The following is a 14,993-nucleotide window of genomic DNA, read 5'->3' as shown; positions in this document are numbered from 1 at the left end:
CCTAAGTCACCTTTCAAGTTTTCTTCCTGGTCTCTTTCAAACTTCCATTTTTCCTTCATTGCCTTTTCAACATCTTCCCTTGTTACAACTGGTAACCCGTCTGACTTATCTTCACTCAGCTCCTTTAGTAGGTTCTGTATGTGCCAAATCTGTTCATCCTTCAAGCGTTTGTTCTGTTGTGAAAATCAACAGTTGGTAACTGCATCTGCTCAAGTATTTACCTTGACTTGTCTCAAAACCGATTCATACACTGAAGCTTGCAAAGTGAGAAAAAAACATTTAATGAAATAAGTTTATACAGTATCTCTAAGAGCTTATGGAACATGGAAGATGCAAAGTAAAATTAAACCCAACAACACAGTAAATAATGGATAGAAAGTTACATTTAAAAAATTGTGTTATTAACCTCCCAGTCTATCACCCTAGGCAACAATCGCCTCAAAATCAACTCTAGCTCTAAAATAGGCAAAAAAACCCAAACAAACAAAAAAACAAAAAACAAAACCAAAGATAGTGATCATTTAAAAACCAGTGAACATTAAAGTTAGACCTTGGAAACTGATTTCTTCAGTCTCCCACTAAAACCTTCTTCTCCAGCGATCATCACTCATTTGGTCAGTATTTGTGAAGCATCTACCAGGTGGTCGTCTAGATACCAAGAATACATCAGTGAACATTATATACAAAACACAGTGGCCCCTTCTCTTAGCCATAGGGTTTTGTCCAGGGGAGGCATGTATCTCAAGCTAGGCACACGCTCAGGGGCCTTCCCTGGAAATACTTACACTGAAACTGGTGGAAAACATGTCTGTTTTGTCTCCATTTTGAGGTTAAAAGGATGTAAGGTGAGAGGTATCCATGGTCAGAGTTCCAGCCTCATGGGGACAATAGCCTTAGAAAAAGGATGCTTCCATTGCAAAGATAAAAATTTAACCCAAAGTAGCCTAAGCATGAAGAGGATGTTAATTTTTTCACATAACCAAAAGGAAAAGGCAGGGTGCTACACCTGGCCCAGAGCCTCACGTGCTGTCAGATCTCAGCTTTTTCGAATTTTTAAAAATCTGCTCTCTCCCCTTTCTCTCTCATCCCCTCTCCTCCTCTGCTCCCTTCTTCCCCCCTTATCCCTCTTCCCTCTCTGTCTTCCCCAGGAAAGTTGGCTCCTTTGTAAAATGGTACAGCTACTCTGTTAAAAAGGATGCCAATTTCTTATAAACATTTGCTTGGCATACAACTGAGCTCTTAGGCATTTATCTCAGAGAAATGAAAGCTTATATTCACATAAAAACCTGCACACAAATGTTTCTAAAAGCTGTATTTATCATAGCCAAATACAGAAAACAACTCACTTGTCTTTTAGTAGGTAAATGGTTAAATAAATTGTGGTACATCCATATCACAAAATAAAAATGAATAAAAGGAACAAACTAATGATACACTCAGCAAACTGAATCTCCAGAGAATTATGCTGAATGAAAAAAGTCAATCTCCAAAGATTACTTACGAAGATTAATTACTAGTAAGTAATTTATATAACATTCTTAGAACAGCAAAATTATAAATATGGAGAACAGATTAATGGTTGCTAGGAGTTAATGAAGGGGTGGAATTGAAAGGGAGTGAGTGGCTATAAAAGGACAATATGAGAGATGTTTATATTGATGGAAACGTTCTGTGTCTTGACTGTATCAATGTCAATATTATTAATGTTAATATCCTACTTGTGATATTATACTATATTCCTGTAATATGTTATAGGAAACCAGGTTATGGTTACACAGGATCTCTCTGTATTATTTCTTATAACTGCATGCCAATCTATAATTATTTCAAAAAAGTTTAATTTAAAAAATCAAGGTCAATCAATATTAGCAACTGATAAACAATATATTGCTCTTTCATCAATTCTCAAATGTTCCATTTTCTTGAATGAAATAGATTGTTTTGTTTTCTTATAAATAAATTGAATTACTTTGGCTTGACATGAGTTATTTGAAAATGAAATATTTGTAGAAATTTGAATAATACCAATGGAACTATCCCTTGCCAAACTATTGCACTAATACTTTTCCCACATACGGACTTTTCCACTTATTTTTGTTAGAAGTGGAAAATTCCTTTATCAAGTATAATCTGAATACTAAATAAATCTTTATCTGATTTTATTTATGTTAGCTAATATTAGTAAGGCGACAATCTCCTCAAAATCAACTCCAGCTCTAAAATAGGCAAAAAAACTCAAATATAGTGATCATTTAAAAACCACTACATGGCGGGGTGGGGGAGATGGTGGAGGGGTAGGGGACCCTATTTCAACTGGTCCCCAGAATTGAGCTGGATATCCACCAGACCACTCTAAGCACCCACGAAACCAGCCTGAGATGTAAGAAGATCTGGATCTCTACAAACAGAATATCGCAGGCGGTTGGTTTCGAGGTACAAAGCGGGGAGCCTTGATTCCGTGGGCAGATATCGGACGATAAATGGCAGCAGGAGGGAGCCTGGCCATGGGGATCCTACACCGCTGGTGAGCGACAGCCTTGCGCACTGGGGATGGGGCACAGACTCGCAGGCCGGTGGCCGGTGGGGAAAGGACTTTAGGGCAGCCCCCGGGGCGGAAACCCAGAGCGGTGGGTCGCGCGTGCGATCTGGGGACAGCTGGCGGGTTTAGAAGCACAAAGGGCAGAGACGTGTCCCGACCCGGAGGCAGGACTGGGAGCCCTGCGGAGGGGCGCACAACCCAGGACGCTGCAGGTTATTGCAGCACAGACAGAAACGGAGACGGTGTGGCCTGGAGAGCTCACTGAAGAACAGATTGCAGTCTCTCTGCTCTGAGGCAGAGGGTTGGAAACGGTCTTTTCTGCTCTGACTCATGGAAGGGACATGCAGAAAGCAGCCAGAGAAAGCCGCCAGAGAACAAAAGCCCCCAAAACTGATTCCTGCTGAGCCCATCCCCGCCACAGGGAGGCAGGGCAACTCCGCCCAAACAGCGTTGCCTGAGTAACAGCGCGGCAGGTCCCTCCCCCAGAAGACAGGCTGGGAAAACAAGAGGCCAGCAACCCTAAGGTCCCAAGAAAATAGGTGCGTCTTGCTTGGGTTCTGGTCTATACATACCCTCAAATACCCATCAACAGAATGACTAGGAGGAGGAGCCCCCAAAATAGAAAAGACTCAGAGATCATGACTTATGCTGCAGATTAACAAATGGATGCAGATATAACCAAGATGTCGGAGACGGAATTCAGGCTAGCAATTGTGAAGACAATGGCTAAAATGGAGAAATCAGTTAATGGCAACATAGAGTCTCTAAGGGCAGAAATGAAAGCTGAATTGGCGAACTTAAAAATGTTATCAATGAGATCCAATCCAATCTAGATAATCTAACAGCTAGGGTAAGTGAGGCAGAAGAACGAATAAGCGACCTGGAAGACAATATAATAGATAAAAAGGGAAAAGAGGAGGCCAGGGGAAAAACAACTCAGAATCCATGAAAATAGAATCAGAGAAATAAGTGACACCATGAAGCATTCCAATGTCAGAATAATTGGAATCCCAGAGGGAGTGGAGAGAGAGAGAGAGGACTAGAAGATGTATTTGAGCAAATCGTAGCTGAGAACTTCCCTAATCTGGGGAATGAAACAAACATTCGTGTCCTAGAGGCAGAGAGGACCCCTTCCAAGATCAAGGAAAACAGGCCAACACCCCGGCATGTAATAGTAAAACCTGCAAATCTTAGAACCAAGGAAACCATCTTAAGGGCAGTTAGGGGGAAGAGATTCCTTACGTACAGAGGGAGGAACATCAGAATAACGTCAGACCTATCCACAGAGACCTGGCAAGCCAGAAAGGCCTGGCAAGACATATTCAGGGTACTAAATGAGAAGAACATGCAGCCAAGAATACTTTATCCGGCAAGACTTTCATTTAGAATGGATGGAGAAATGCAGAGTTTCCACAACTGGCAGAAATCGAAAGAATATGTGACCACTAAGCCAGCCCTGCAAAAAATATTAAGCGGTGTTCTATAAAAGGGGAAAGACCCCAAGAGTGATATACAACAGAAATTTACAGGGACAATCTATAAAAATAACGTCTTCAGAGGCAACATGATGACAATTAATTCATATCTTTCAATAATCACTCTCAAGTGAATGGCCTAAATGCTCCCATAAAATGGCACAGGGTTGCAGATTGGATAAAAAGACAGGACCCATCCATATGCTGCCTACAAGAGACTCATTTTGAACTTAAAGATACATCCAGACTGAAAGTGAAGGGAGGGAGATCCATCTTCCATGCCAGTGGACCTCAAAAGAAAGCTGGGGTAGCAATTCTTATATGAGACAAATTAGATTTTAAACTAAAGTCTGTAATTAGAGACACAGAAGGACACTATATCATTCTTAAAGGGTCTATCCAACAAGAAGATCTAACAATTGTAAATATCTATGCCCCCAACATGGGAGCAGCCATCTACATAAGCCAACTGTTAACCAAAATAAAGAGTCATATTGATAACAATACGTTAATTGTAGGAGACCTCAATACTCCACTTTCAGTAATGGACAGATCATCTAAGCAGGAAATCAACAAGGAAACAAGAGCTTTGAATGATACATTGGACCAGATGGACCTCATAGATACTTACAGAACATTCCACCCTAAAACAACAGAATACTCATTCTTCTCGAGGGCACATGGAACTTTCTCTAGAATAGACCACATACTGGGTCACAAATCAGGTCTCAACCGATACCAAAAGATTGAGATTATTCCCTGAATATTCTCAGACCACAATGCTTTAAAACTGGAACTCAATCACAAGAAAAAATTTGGCAGAAATTCAAATACTTGGAAGCTAAAGACCACTCTGCTCAAGAATGTTTGGGTCAACCAGGAAATCAAAGAAGAACTTAAACAATTCATGGAAATCAATGAGAACGAAAACACATCAGTCCAAAACCTATGGGATACTGCAAAGGCGGTCCTAAGGGGGAAATACATAGCCATCCAAGCCTCCCTCAAAAAAAATAGAAAAATCCCAAATTCACCATCTCACTCTACAACTTAAAGAACTAGAGAAAAAGCAACAAATGATGCCTAAGCCATGCATTAGAAGAGAAATAATTAAAATTAAAGCAGAGATCAATGAATTAGAAACCAGAAACACAGTAGCTCAGATCAACAAAACTAAAAGTTGGTTCTTTGAAAGAATTAATAAGATCGATAAACGACTGGCCAGACTTATCCAAAAGAAAAGAGAAAGGACCCAAATTAATAAAATTATGAATGAAAGGAGAGAGCTCACGACTAACACCAAGGAGATAGAAAAAATTATTAGAAATTATTATCAACAACTATATGCCAATAAACTGAGCAATCTGAATGAAATGGAGGCCTTCCTGGAAACCTATAAGCTGCCAAGACTGAAACAGGAAGAAATTGACAACATGAATAGGCCAATATCCAGTAACGAGATTGAAGCAGTGATCAAAAACCTCCCAAAAAACAAGAGTCCAGGGCCTGATGGATTCCCTGGGGAATTCTACCAAACATTCAAAGAAGAAATAATACCTATTCTACTGAAGCTGTTTCAAAAAATAGAAACAGAAGGAAAACTTCCAAACTCATTCTGTGAGGCCAGCATTACCTTAATCTCCAAACCAGGCAAAGATCCCATCAAAAAGGAGAATTTCAGACTGATATCCCTGATGAATATGGATTCCAAAATCCTCAACAAAATCCTAGCTAATAGGATCCAACAATACATTAAAAGGATCATCCACCACGACCAAGTGGGATTTATCCCTGGGATGCAAGCGTGGTTCAACATTTGCAAATCAATCAATGTGATAGAACACATTAATAAGAGGAGGGAGAAGAAACATATGGTCCTCTCAATTGATGCAGAAAAAGCATTTGACAAATTACAACATCCTTTCCTGATTAAAACTCTTCAGAATATAGGGATAGGAGGAACATTCCTCAAGTTCATAAAATCCATCTATGAAAAACCCACAGCAAATATCATCCTCAATGGGGAAAAGCTGAGAGCCTTTCCCTTAAGATCAGGAACAGGTCAAGGATGCCCACTCTCGCCACTATTGTTCAACATAGTACTAGAAGTCCTAGCAAGAGCAATCAGACAACAAAAAGAAATAAAAGGTATTCAAATTGGCAAAGAAGTCAAACTCTCTCTTTTCACAGATGACATGATACTTTATGTGGAAAACCCAAAAGACTCCACCCCCAAATTACTAGAACTCATACAGCAATTCGGTAATGTGGCAGGATACAAAATCAGTGCACAGAAATCAGTTGCTTTCTTATACACTAACAATGCAACTGTAGAAAGAGAAATTAGAGAAATGATTCCATTTACAATAGCACCAAAAACCATTAAGATACCTCGGAATAAACCTAACCAAAGAGGTAAAGGATCTATACTCTAGGAACTACAGAACACTCATGAAAGAAATTGAAGAAGACACAAAAAGATGGAAAAATATTTCATGCTTATGGATCGGAAGAATAAACATTGTTAAAATGTCTGTGCTACCCAGAGCAATCTATACCGTCAATGCCATCCCGATCAAAATTCCAATGACATTTTTCAAAGTGCTGGAACAAACAATCCTAAAATTTGTATGGAATCAGAAAAGACCCCAAATCGCCAAGGAAATGTTGAAAAAGAAAAACAAAGCTGGGGGCATCACGTTGCCCAATTTCACGCTATATTACAAAGCTGTGATCACCAAGACAGCATGGTACTGGCACAAAAACAGTCATATAGACCAATGGAACAGAATAGAGAACCCAGATATGGACCCTCAACCCTATGGTCAAATAATCTTTGACAAAGCAGGAAAAAACATGCAATGGAAAAAAGACAGTCTCTTCAATAAATGGTACTGGGAAAATTGGACAGCCACATGCAGAAGAATGAAGCTTGACCATTCTCTAACACCATTCACAAAGATAAACTCAAAGTGGATGAAAGACCTCAATGTGAGACAGGAATCCAGCAAAATCCTGGAGGAGAACATAGGCAGTAACCTTTTTGACCTCAGCCACAGCAACTTCTTTCAAGATACATCTCCAAAAGCTAGTGAAACAAAAGCAAAAATGAACTTTTGGGACTTCATCAAGATAAACAGCTTCTGCACAGCAAAGGGAACAGTCAACAAAACAAAGAGGCAACCCAAAGAATGGGAGAAGATATTTGCAAATGGCACTACAGATAAAGGGCTGGTATCCAAGATCTATAAAGAACTTCTCAAACTCAACACCCAAAAAACAAATAATCAAGTCAAAAAGTGGGCAGAAGATATGAAAAGACACTTCTCTGAAGAAGACAAACAAATGGCTAACAAACACATGAAAAAATGTTCATCATCATTAGCCATCAGGGAAATTCAAATCGAAACCACATTGAGATACCACCTTACACCAGTTAGAATGGCAAAAACGGACAGGGAAAGAAACAATAAATGTTGGAGAGATTGTGGAGAAAGGGGAACTCTCTTACACTGTTGGTGGGAATGCAAGTTGGAACAGCCATTTTGGAAAACAGTGTGGAGGTTCCTCAAAAATTTAAAAATAGAGCTATCGTATGACCCAGGAATTGCACTACTGGGTATTTACCCCAAAGACACAGATGTAGTGAAAAGAAGGGCCATATGCACCCCAATGTTCATAGCAGCAATGTCCGCAATAGCCAAACTGTGGAAAGAGCCGAAATGCGCTTCAACAGATGAATGGATAAAGAAGATGTGGTCCATATATACAATGGAATATAACTCAGCCATCAGAAAGGATGAATACCCAACTTTTACATCAACATGGATGGGACTGGAGGAGATTATGCCAAGTGAAATAAGTCAAGCAGAGAAAGTCAATTATCATATGGTTTCACTTATTTGTGGAACATAAGGAATATCATGGAGGACACTAGGAGAAGGAAGGGAAAAATGAGGGGGGGAATTGGAGGGAGAGATGAACCATGAGAGACTGTGGACTCTGAGAAACAAACAGGGTTCTAAAGGGGAGGGGGGAGGGGGGATTGGTTAGCCCGGTGATGGGTATTAAGGAGGGCATGTACTGCATGGAGCACTGGGTGTTATACGAAAACAATGGATCGTGGATCACCACATCAAAAACTAATGATGTATTGTATGGTGACTAACATAACATAATAAAATTAAAAAAAAAAGAAAAACAACTACATATAATTCATAAAGAAATAATGTGTAATCAATCAACAAATTTTTCTCTTACTTTCCATACTTAGCACAATACTTGTCAAAGTGAATGTAGTCCTCTTTGATCAGATTTTTAACACATTGACTATTCTTTTCAAACATATGATATTTTCATTTGTAAATTAAAACAGTATTGTATGTCCTAAAAATGTAATTGAATGTTGCATAAATATGACTAAATCACAATTGGCATTATATGTAAATTTAATAACATCCATATTAAACTTCCCAAATCTCATAATGAGTTTCAAATGGATGGGAGATGTGTTTGACATGTTACAAAATTCACTATATCTGAAAAATTATTTTGAGTGATATATTGAAATACAGTTTAGTTAGATATATTCACCAATGTGTTAAAGAAGAGACAGTTATCCTATAAAGTAGACAACTCTTATTCAAAGTAAGAATAATTGTCACACTATAAAATAGAAGAAAGGAGATTCAATAAATAAACTACAAAGAAAGGACTGACTTTGTTTTGTTATAAGGCCATCTCATGAACTTTACCTTTTTAAGTCTTTAAGATTCACAGGAGCAAGAACAGAAGTTGCCAAGATAGTACACAGATTTCTCCCTTACTATTTTCCTGCTTTCCCCAACAATGACATCTTATATAACCACAGCACATTATCAAACTAGAGAAATGGACATTGGTACAATGTTATTAAGTAAATTAGAGACTTTATTTGGATTTCCTCAGTTTTTACATGTGCTCATTTTAATTTTCTTGTGTGGGTATAAGTATAATGAAAATTTGTCATACACACACACACACACACACACACATATGTATGTATGAGAATTACCACCGTATAGATGGCATTTGAAGTTGTGGTGTTAAGTAAGATCTTTAGAGTTAAAGAGAAGAGTTGAGATCAGAACCCTGGAAAATACTAATTTAGGGGTGAGTCTAGGAAAAGAGCAATGAGTGAAAAACAAGGAATGGTTGGTGAATAGGGGAGAATATTAAGGGAGAGTGATGTCCTGGCAGCCAAAGAGAGTTTCAGGATGACAGGGATGACTGCCGAAAGCTGGAGGGGTAAAGTGAGGACTACAAAGAGGCCATTGGACCCAACGACTTGGTCATTAATGACTTCTGCCCTAGTAGTTGTGGTGGAACAGCAGGAGTGAAAGAATGAACCAGAGGTAAGGAAGTGGACACAGTGAACTCTGAAATGTCTAATGAGGTAAGTGGAGCAGTGAATGCAAACAGAACAGTCCAAACAAAACTCATACAAAGGAGGAGATGATGTGTAGGAAGGAAGAGGGGTATTTCTGATTTTGACCTAACTGAAGAGAAAATTATGTCTTACTAATGAGTCATGTTTAACTTAGCAATTAAATATCCATGACCTCAAAAATTTTTCCTTCCACTGGTGTTAGTGTGAATCAACTCAACAAATATTTATTGAACACCCACACATGCTGGGCCCTTCCAGAGAAATAAAGGTAAGTAAGATTTGACTGCTGCTGCCTAAAGCGCTTTCAATTTAATAATGGTGCTTTCAAATTAATAATAACATTTGTATGTAGCATTCAGCTTAGTTTGAGGGAATGAAAAGGAGCTAGCCAAGAGAAGAGCGTTCTTGGAAGATGAAACAGCCTACATAAATGTACAATAATGAGCGAGACTGGGTTTTCCAAGATTTAAAAGAAGCAAGTGGTAAACAAAGGGTGGACCCACTGGAGATAAGGTTGGAGAGGTGAGCAGAGGTCAGATTTTGTAGGGCCTCAAAGACTTTAGTAAAGAGCATGGATTTAATTTTCTGTACAGTAGGAAGCCACTGTAGGGTTTTAAGCACTGAAAGGTTTACAGTATTCGAAGGGTTGCACCTTGGAAAATGTACTGAATTGAAGACAGATGGGTAAGAGATGGTGGTGGGTTAAACTGGGGCAGTAGCAGCATAAATGGAAAGAAACAGATACATGCAGTGGGAGCTAGAGTCTGTCTCTCCATGCTCCTCACTGCTGGGTCCACTGATGACCCCAAAAGAAAACATAGGCCTATCCCATTCTTAGGTGAATCCTCATGAAAATAAGAATTTTGTTTCTGGCTTCAAATGAGGGGCTATGGGAAAGCGATTCCTAGTCCTGGTCTGTTGTCCTTTCCACAACCAAATGGAAGTCCAAGGCTGACCCAAGAGTCCCAGTGGTGATCCCTGGGGGATGTGGATTTGTCCCTTGATGGCAGCTCACTCCTCTCCCATGCTGTGGATCTCATCATGTGGAACTGCATCCCAGCACCTAGACCAAAGTTCCCCTTTCCATTCTCATCCACAGACCTGAGTTTCTGTTTGAGTCTGATAAACAGACTTTAGTGACTGATCCTGGAGAATCATGACAATGTCAGGGTCACAGTTATATCACCACCATGACATGTCTGGCCCAATAAATGTTGCTGAATGAATGGCCAAATTAGCCCTATTTGGAAGACAGGAATCCGCATGTTACAGGAGGGAAACTGAGCCTTCTACCAGTTTGGGCCAAAATGATACCAGCACTAAGTTGTACAGTCAGGATGTAAACTCAGGTCTCTGACCCCAGACTCCATTAAAACTTGTAGATATAGTCATTTTAGACAAAAGCCAAATAAAACAGTTAACTGTGGAAGTTTGAGTCCATATAAATGCTTTAATAGGGAATAGTCTCAGTATTTCCTCATTTATGAGATACCTTAAGGGATAAGTTGTGTTAATTATCACTTACTGCTTCCAAACTGTATTTCTGCCAGTCTTTAGTCATGATGGTCATATACAGCATGGCTTTGATATTCATTTTAATCTGATTTTATAAAAACAATATATCATCTTAAACATTAAGTGAGTCACTTTTTTTTAAAGATTTTATTTATTCATTTGTGAGAGAGACAGAGAACAAGCAGGGGGAGAGGCAGAGGGAGAGGGAGAAGCAGACTCCCCGCTGAGCAAGGAGCCCGATGCTGGACTCGATCCCAGGACCTTGGGATCATGACCTGAGCCGAAGGCAGACGCTCAACCATCTGAGCCACCCAGGCGCCCTAAATGAGTCAATTTAACAATTGAGATTATACTTTTCAAATAATATTTATATAAGCACCCTCTGAAAATCTAAAAACAAAAAGATACAGAAATTAAAAACAGAGAAACTCAAAGTGGAGTTTATCCTTTGGCTAAATAAGAAGTTAAAAGATAAATGTGATTTCAGAGCCTTAAAATTTTGAACACAAGATTCAGGGTCATCATGATCTAAATAACACAGATCAAGCTGACTTCCTTTGACATGGTAATTAATATAATAGGAACAGCAGTGCCCTCTTGCCTTAAATGTACCCAAAACTAAGATTGTAAATTAATCAATTCCAAACACTAAAGAATTTCCTAGAATACATGTCATCATAATTCACAATTTTTAAAGGCATTTGTATAAATGTTTAATAGCTAGATATAAGCTTTATTTTTTTTAATTTTTTAAGACTTTATTTATTTGTCAGAGAGAGAGAGTACACAAGGAGGGGGAATGGCAGGCAGGGGGAGAATGGCAGGCAGAAGGAGAAGCAGGCTCCCTGCTGAGCAAGGAGGCCAATGTGAGAATGGATCTCAGGACTCTGGGATCATGAACTGAACCGAAGGCAGATGCTTAACCCACCGAGCCAGCCAGGTGCTCCTAGATATAGGCTTTCAATGTTATACTTACTCTTTCATGATACCTTTGGTTCTTTTCTCTAAGTCTCCTTATTTGAGCCATAAATCGTTCTACTGCATTTTCCTTTATTTGACAGCTGATAATAAACAAAGATGTGTTACAATTACTTATCAAGGAAAATTAATGAGAAACAAATTAAAAAATTAAACTATTTAGATTGAAATAAAGTATTAAATATATTATAAAAACCCATTTAGGGATAAGATACCTTAAGTGATTTTTGTGTGTGTGTTTCTGAGTATATTTGACTCACTAAAATATATATTGGGGAGATAACTTCAAGTTTTTTTCCTAAACCAATCCCCATTTGCATTTGACAGTCGTAATTTTTATACTTTCTAATTATCTATAAATAATTCAGCTTAAAGGGAACTTAGGGAAGCGCACACAGAAAACATGCTTTCTAGAATTCTAAAAAATTCAGACAAAAATAACAAAACAAAGACTTTATAAGGGCAGGCACATCTTCTTGAAATAGTAAGATAAATGAGGCATACCTTTGGTTCAAGTTCGTTAGTATGCCATCTCTTCTATAAATAATAAAAGCTTTCCTGGCACAAACACATTTCTTTAATACCCAACAAGTACTTGTTGAGCATCTGTCAGGTACAAAGGAGAGATAGAACAGTGCAGAAAGACTTTGGTATAGGCCGTTTGATAGCTATTTGAAGTACTAAGTATATCTCTTCTCTCTCTATTACCCAGCAAATCTTGTAACTATATCTGAGACCAAAGTAACACAATGGAAACAGCTCTGCATAAATACCTTGCCTCAATTAAAACAAAACAAAATAAAAATACAGCACCTCTGTGGTGTAGTGAACAGAGAGGTCATTATAGATGAGAAACTCTTGTGTGCCATCTTGTCCCTGTCACTTCTTACCTGTAGGATCTCAGGAAAGTCACTTCTCTGAGCATCAGTTTCCAAGCTATCAGTGGTTATAACAATACCTAGCTCTAATCCTATAAGGATTAAAATAAGAAATTGTATGTGAATGTTTCTAGCATAAAGTAAGTGCTTAGTAAATTTCAGTTGAATTTGAATCTTATATCCTCGGCCCTTCCTCCAAAATACCATTTATATGTGTGACTATCGTGTATTCAGTAGAGAGAAAAATAAAGCTCCTTCTTTCCTAATGATGAGAAAATGCAACATAAAAACAAAACAAGCAATTCCTTTAGTGGCAAAAGTGCTATGTTTGGATACTATGAAACTTGGACTTCAGTCCTGTTTCTCCGCTAACTGCCTAAGGACTGTCAACCTAGTTAGGCTGTGGCTTACTTCTCTGTAGGTAAGACAATTGAAGGGGAAGACCTCGATACTGTTTCAGTTCCAAAATTCTGCAGTTTACATTGATCATTGTTCCCTTTCATGCAGTCACACAGACAACACAAACAGCACATACAAGATTTAATGAGCCGCTGCTCTGTGCCCAGTGTTGTTTATGGCATTATGGAGTTGGTGTTGAACAAGACCTCCATGATCCTTGCCCCCAAGGAGCTTACATTTTACTAGACAATGAAGAAGTAAACACCCAAACATACTACTTACTCATTGTTATGGGAGAAATAGCAGGCTATGACAAGGGTAGTAAATGGAAGGGACTACTATACACAGGGTGTATAAAACCATCTTTTTATACACCAAATAGATTTTATAAAATTTTATAAAACCAAATAGATGGTGTAAAAACCATCTTTTTACTTCTCACCTAAAGCTTAGATGTGGGGGCACCTGGGTGAGTCAGTCAGTTAAGCATCTGCCTTTGGCTTGGGTCATGATCCCAGGGTCCTGGGATCAAGCCCTGCGTTGGGCTCCCTGCTCAGTGGAGAGTCTGCTTCTCCCTCTCCTTCTGCTGCTCCCCCTGCTTGTGCTTTCTCTCTCCCTCTCTCTCTGTCAAATAGATAAATAAAATCTTTAAAAAAAATAAAGCCTAGGTGTGCATAAATTCTGAAGGAGTGCCTTCTCTATCTCCCATTTTTAAGGAGAAAAATTAAAATATTGTAAATGAGAATTATCTGAGAAAGGCCTATGCAAATGTATGAAAATTATGCAATTTCTGCAATTATAAATATGGTAACCTAATTCATTCTCTGCATGGGCAAAGCAGGCAAATGAATCTCAAGTATATGGTGTCCCTTGGTTGAGACTGAGTTTTTGTGTGGTCTGGTTAATAGACTTACTCCTGGCTTCAGCTGAGAGGCTTCCTTGGTGATGACTGAGCATGCAAAAATGGGTCTGGAGACTCCATCCAGCCCCAACCCCAGATACTGCATGGCACACACTTATACTAAAAAAATTATTTCTCACTTATTTGAAAATCAAATTTAATTTGGCATCGTATAATTTTATTGGCTGTATCTGGCAAGCTGACACTTAAGTCTACCACCCCTCCACTCAGAGCAGTTAGGAGCAAATGACCTGGGGCTTTGTCTTGTGTTCCTTGGGAGCAGTTCAGAAAGATCTGAGTGGCACCAGCAGGCCTCAGGGGCAATTCTGAGGCACCCTAAAGGTTTCGGTGGCTTCCTTGCTCCAGTTGTGGCCCACATGGTAGTTGTAGGTCTAAGTTAGCTGAGCTAACTAATTTCCTTGGAATTTACTTCAACCTCCATGGGTCTCATGAAGATGAAACTGAACTTCAGAACTCAACACTATCAGCCACTTGGGAATTCAAGCTTCACTGTTTTCTATATACTTTTTCCTTTTCAGATCTCCCTCAGACGCCATTGTACGCACATGTCACACTAAATATTGAAGCAACTGGGATGATAAGCCAATGAGATAATATATATTAATGTGGTTCGAAAAGGATACACACTATTCTAAAGCACAGTGATAGGAAATGGTTAGTAATACAACAGGTCACCTTTCCCCTTCCCTCTCTGTATTACTAAAATGTTACTAATGTGTCAACTTTCTCCCTCCAGGCAATTTCACTGAAAATTCAGAGAAGGAAAACAAATAAATCTGGATTTTTTTTTTTTTTTTTTTTTTTTTTTTTAGAGAGGGAGAGAGAGAGTGAGAGCATGGGGTGGGAGCAGAGGGAGAGG

The 14,993-nt window shown here is 38.9% G+C and overlaps 1 protein-coding gene across 2 annotated transcripts in view; it reads right to left on the bottom strand.

Annotated features, from left to right (window-relative positions):
- Positions 1-14,993, bottom strand: part of CCDC83 (coiled-coil domain containing 83) — a 59,436-nt gene that overhangs the window by 32,850 nt on the left and 11,593 nt on the right. For both annotated transcript variants that reach the window (XM_073879829.1, XM_025848632.2), the window contains 2 exons: positions 11,934-12,018; positions 11-173 (listed from right to left, as the gene is read on the bottom strand). In XM_073879829.1, the coding sequence (XP_073735930.1) occupies positions 11-173; positions 11,934-12,018 (248 nt within the window). The remainder of the gene's footprint in view (positions 1-10; positions 174-11,933; positions 12,019-14,993) is intronic.

The sequence above is a fragment of the Callorhinus ursinus genome, unplaced genomic scaffold (genome assembly GCF_003265705.2).
Source record: "Callorhinus ursinus isolate GAN/ISIS: 27379988/994484 unplaced genomic scaffold, GSC_fseal_2.0 scaffold35, whole genome shotgun sequence".
Classification (NCBI taxonomy): domain Eukaryota; kingdom Metazoa; phylum Chordata; class Mammalia; order Carnivora; family Otariidae; genus Callorhinus; species Callorhinus ursinus.
This window is presented reverse-complemented; position numbering and strand designations above follow the sequence as displayed.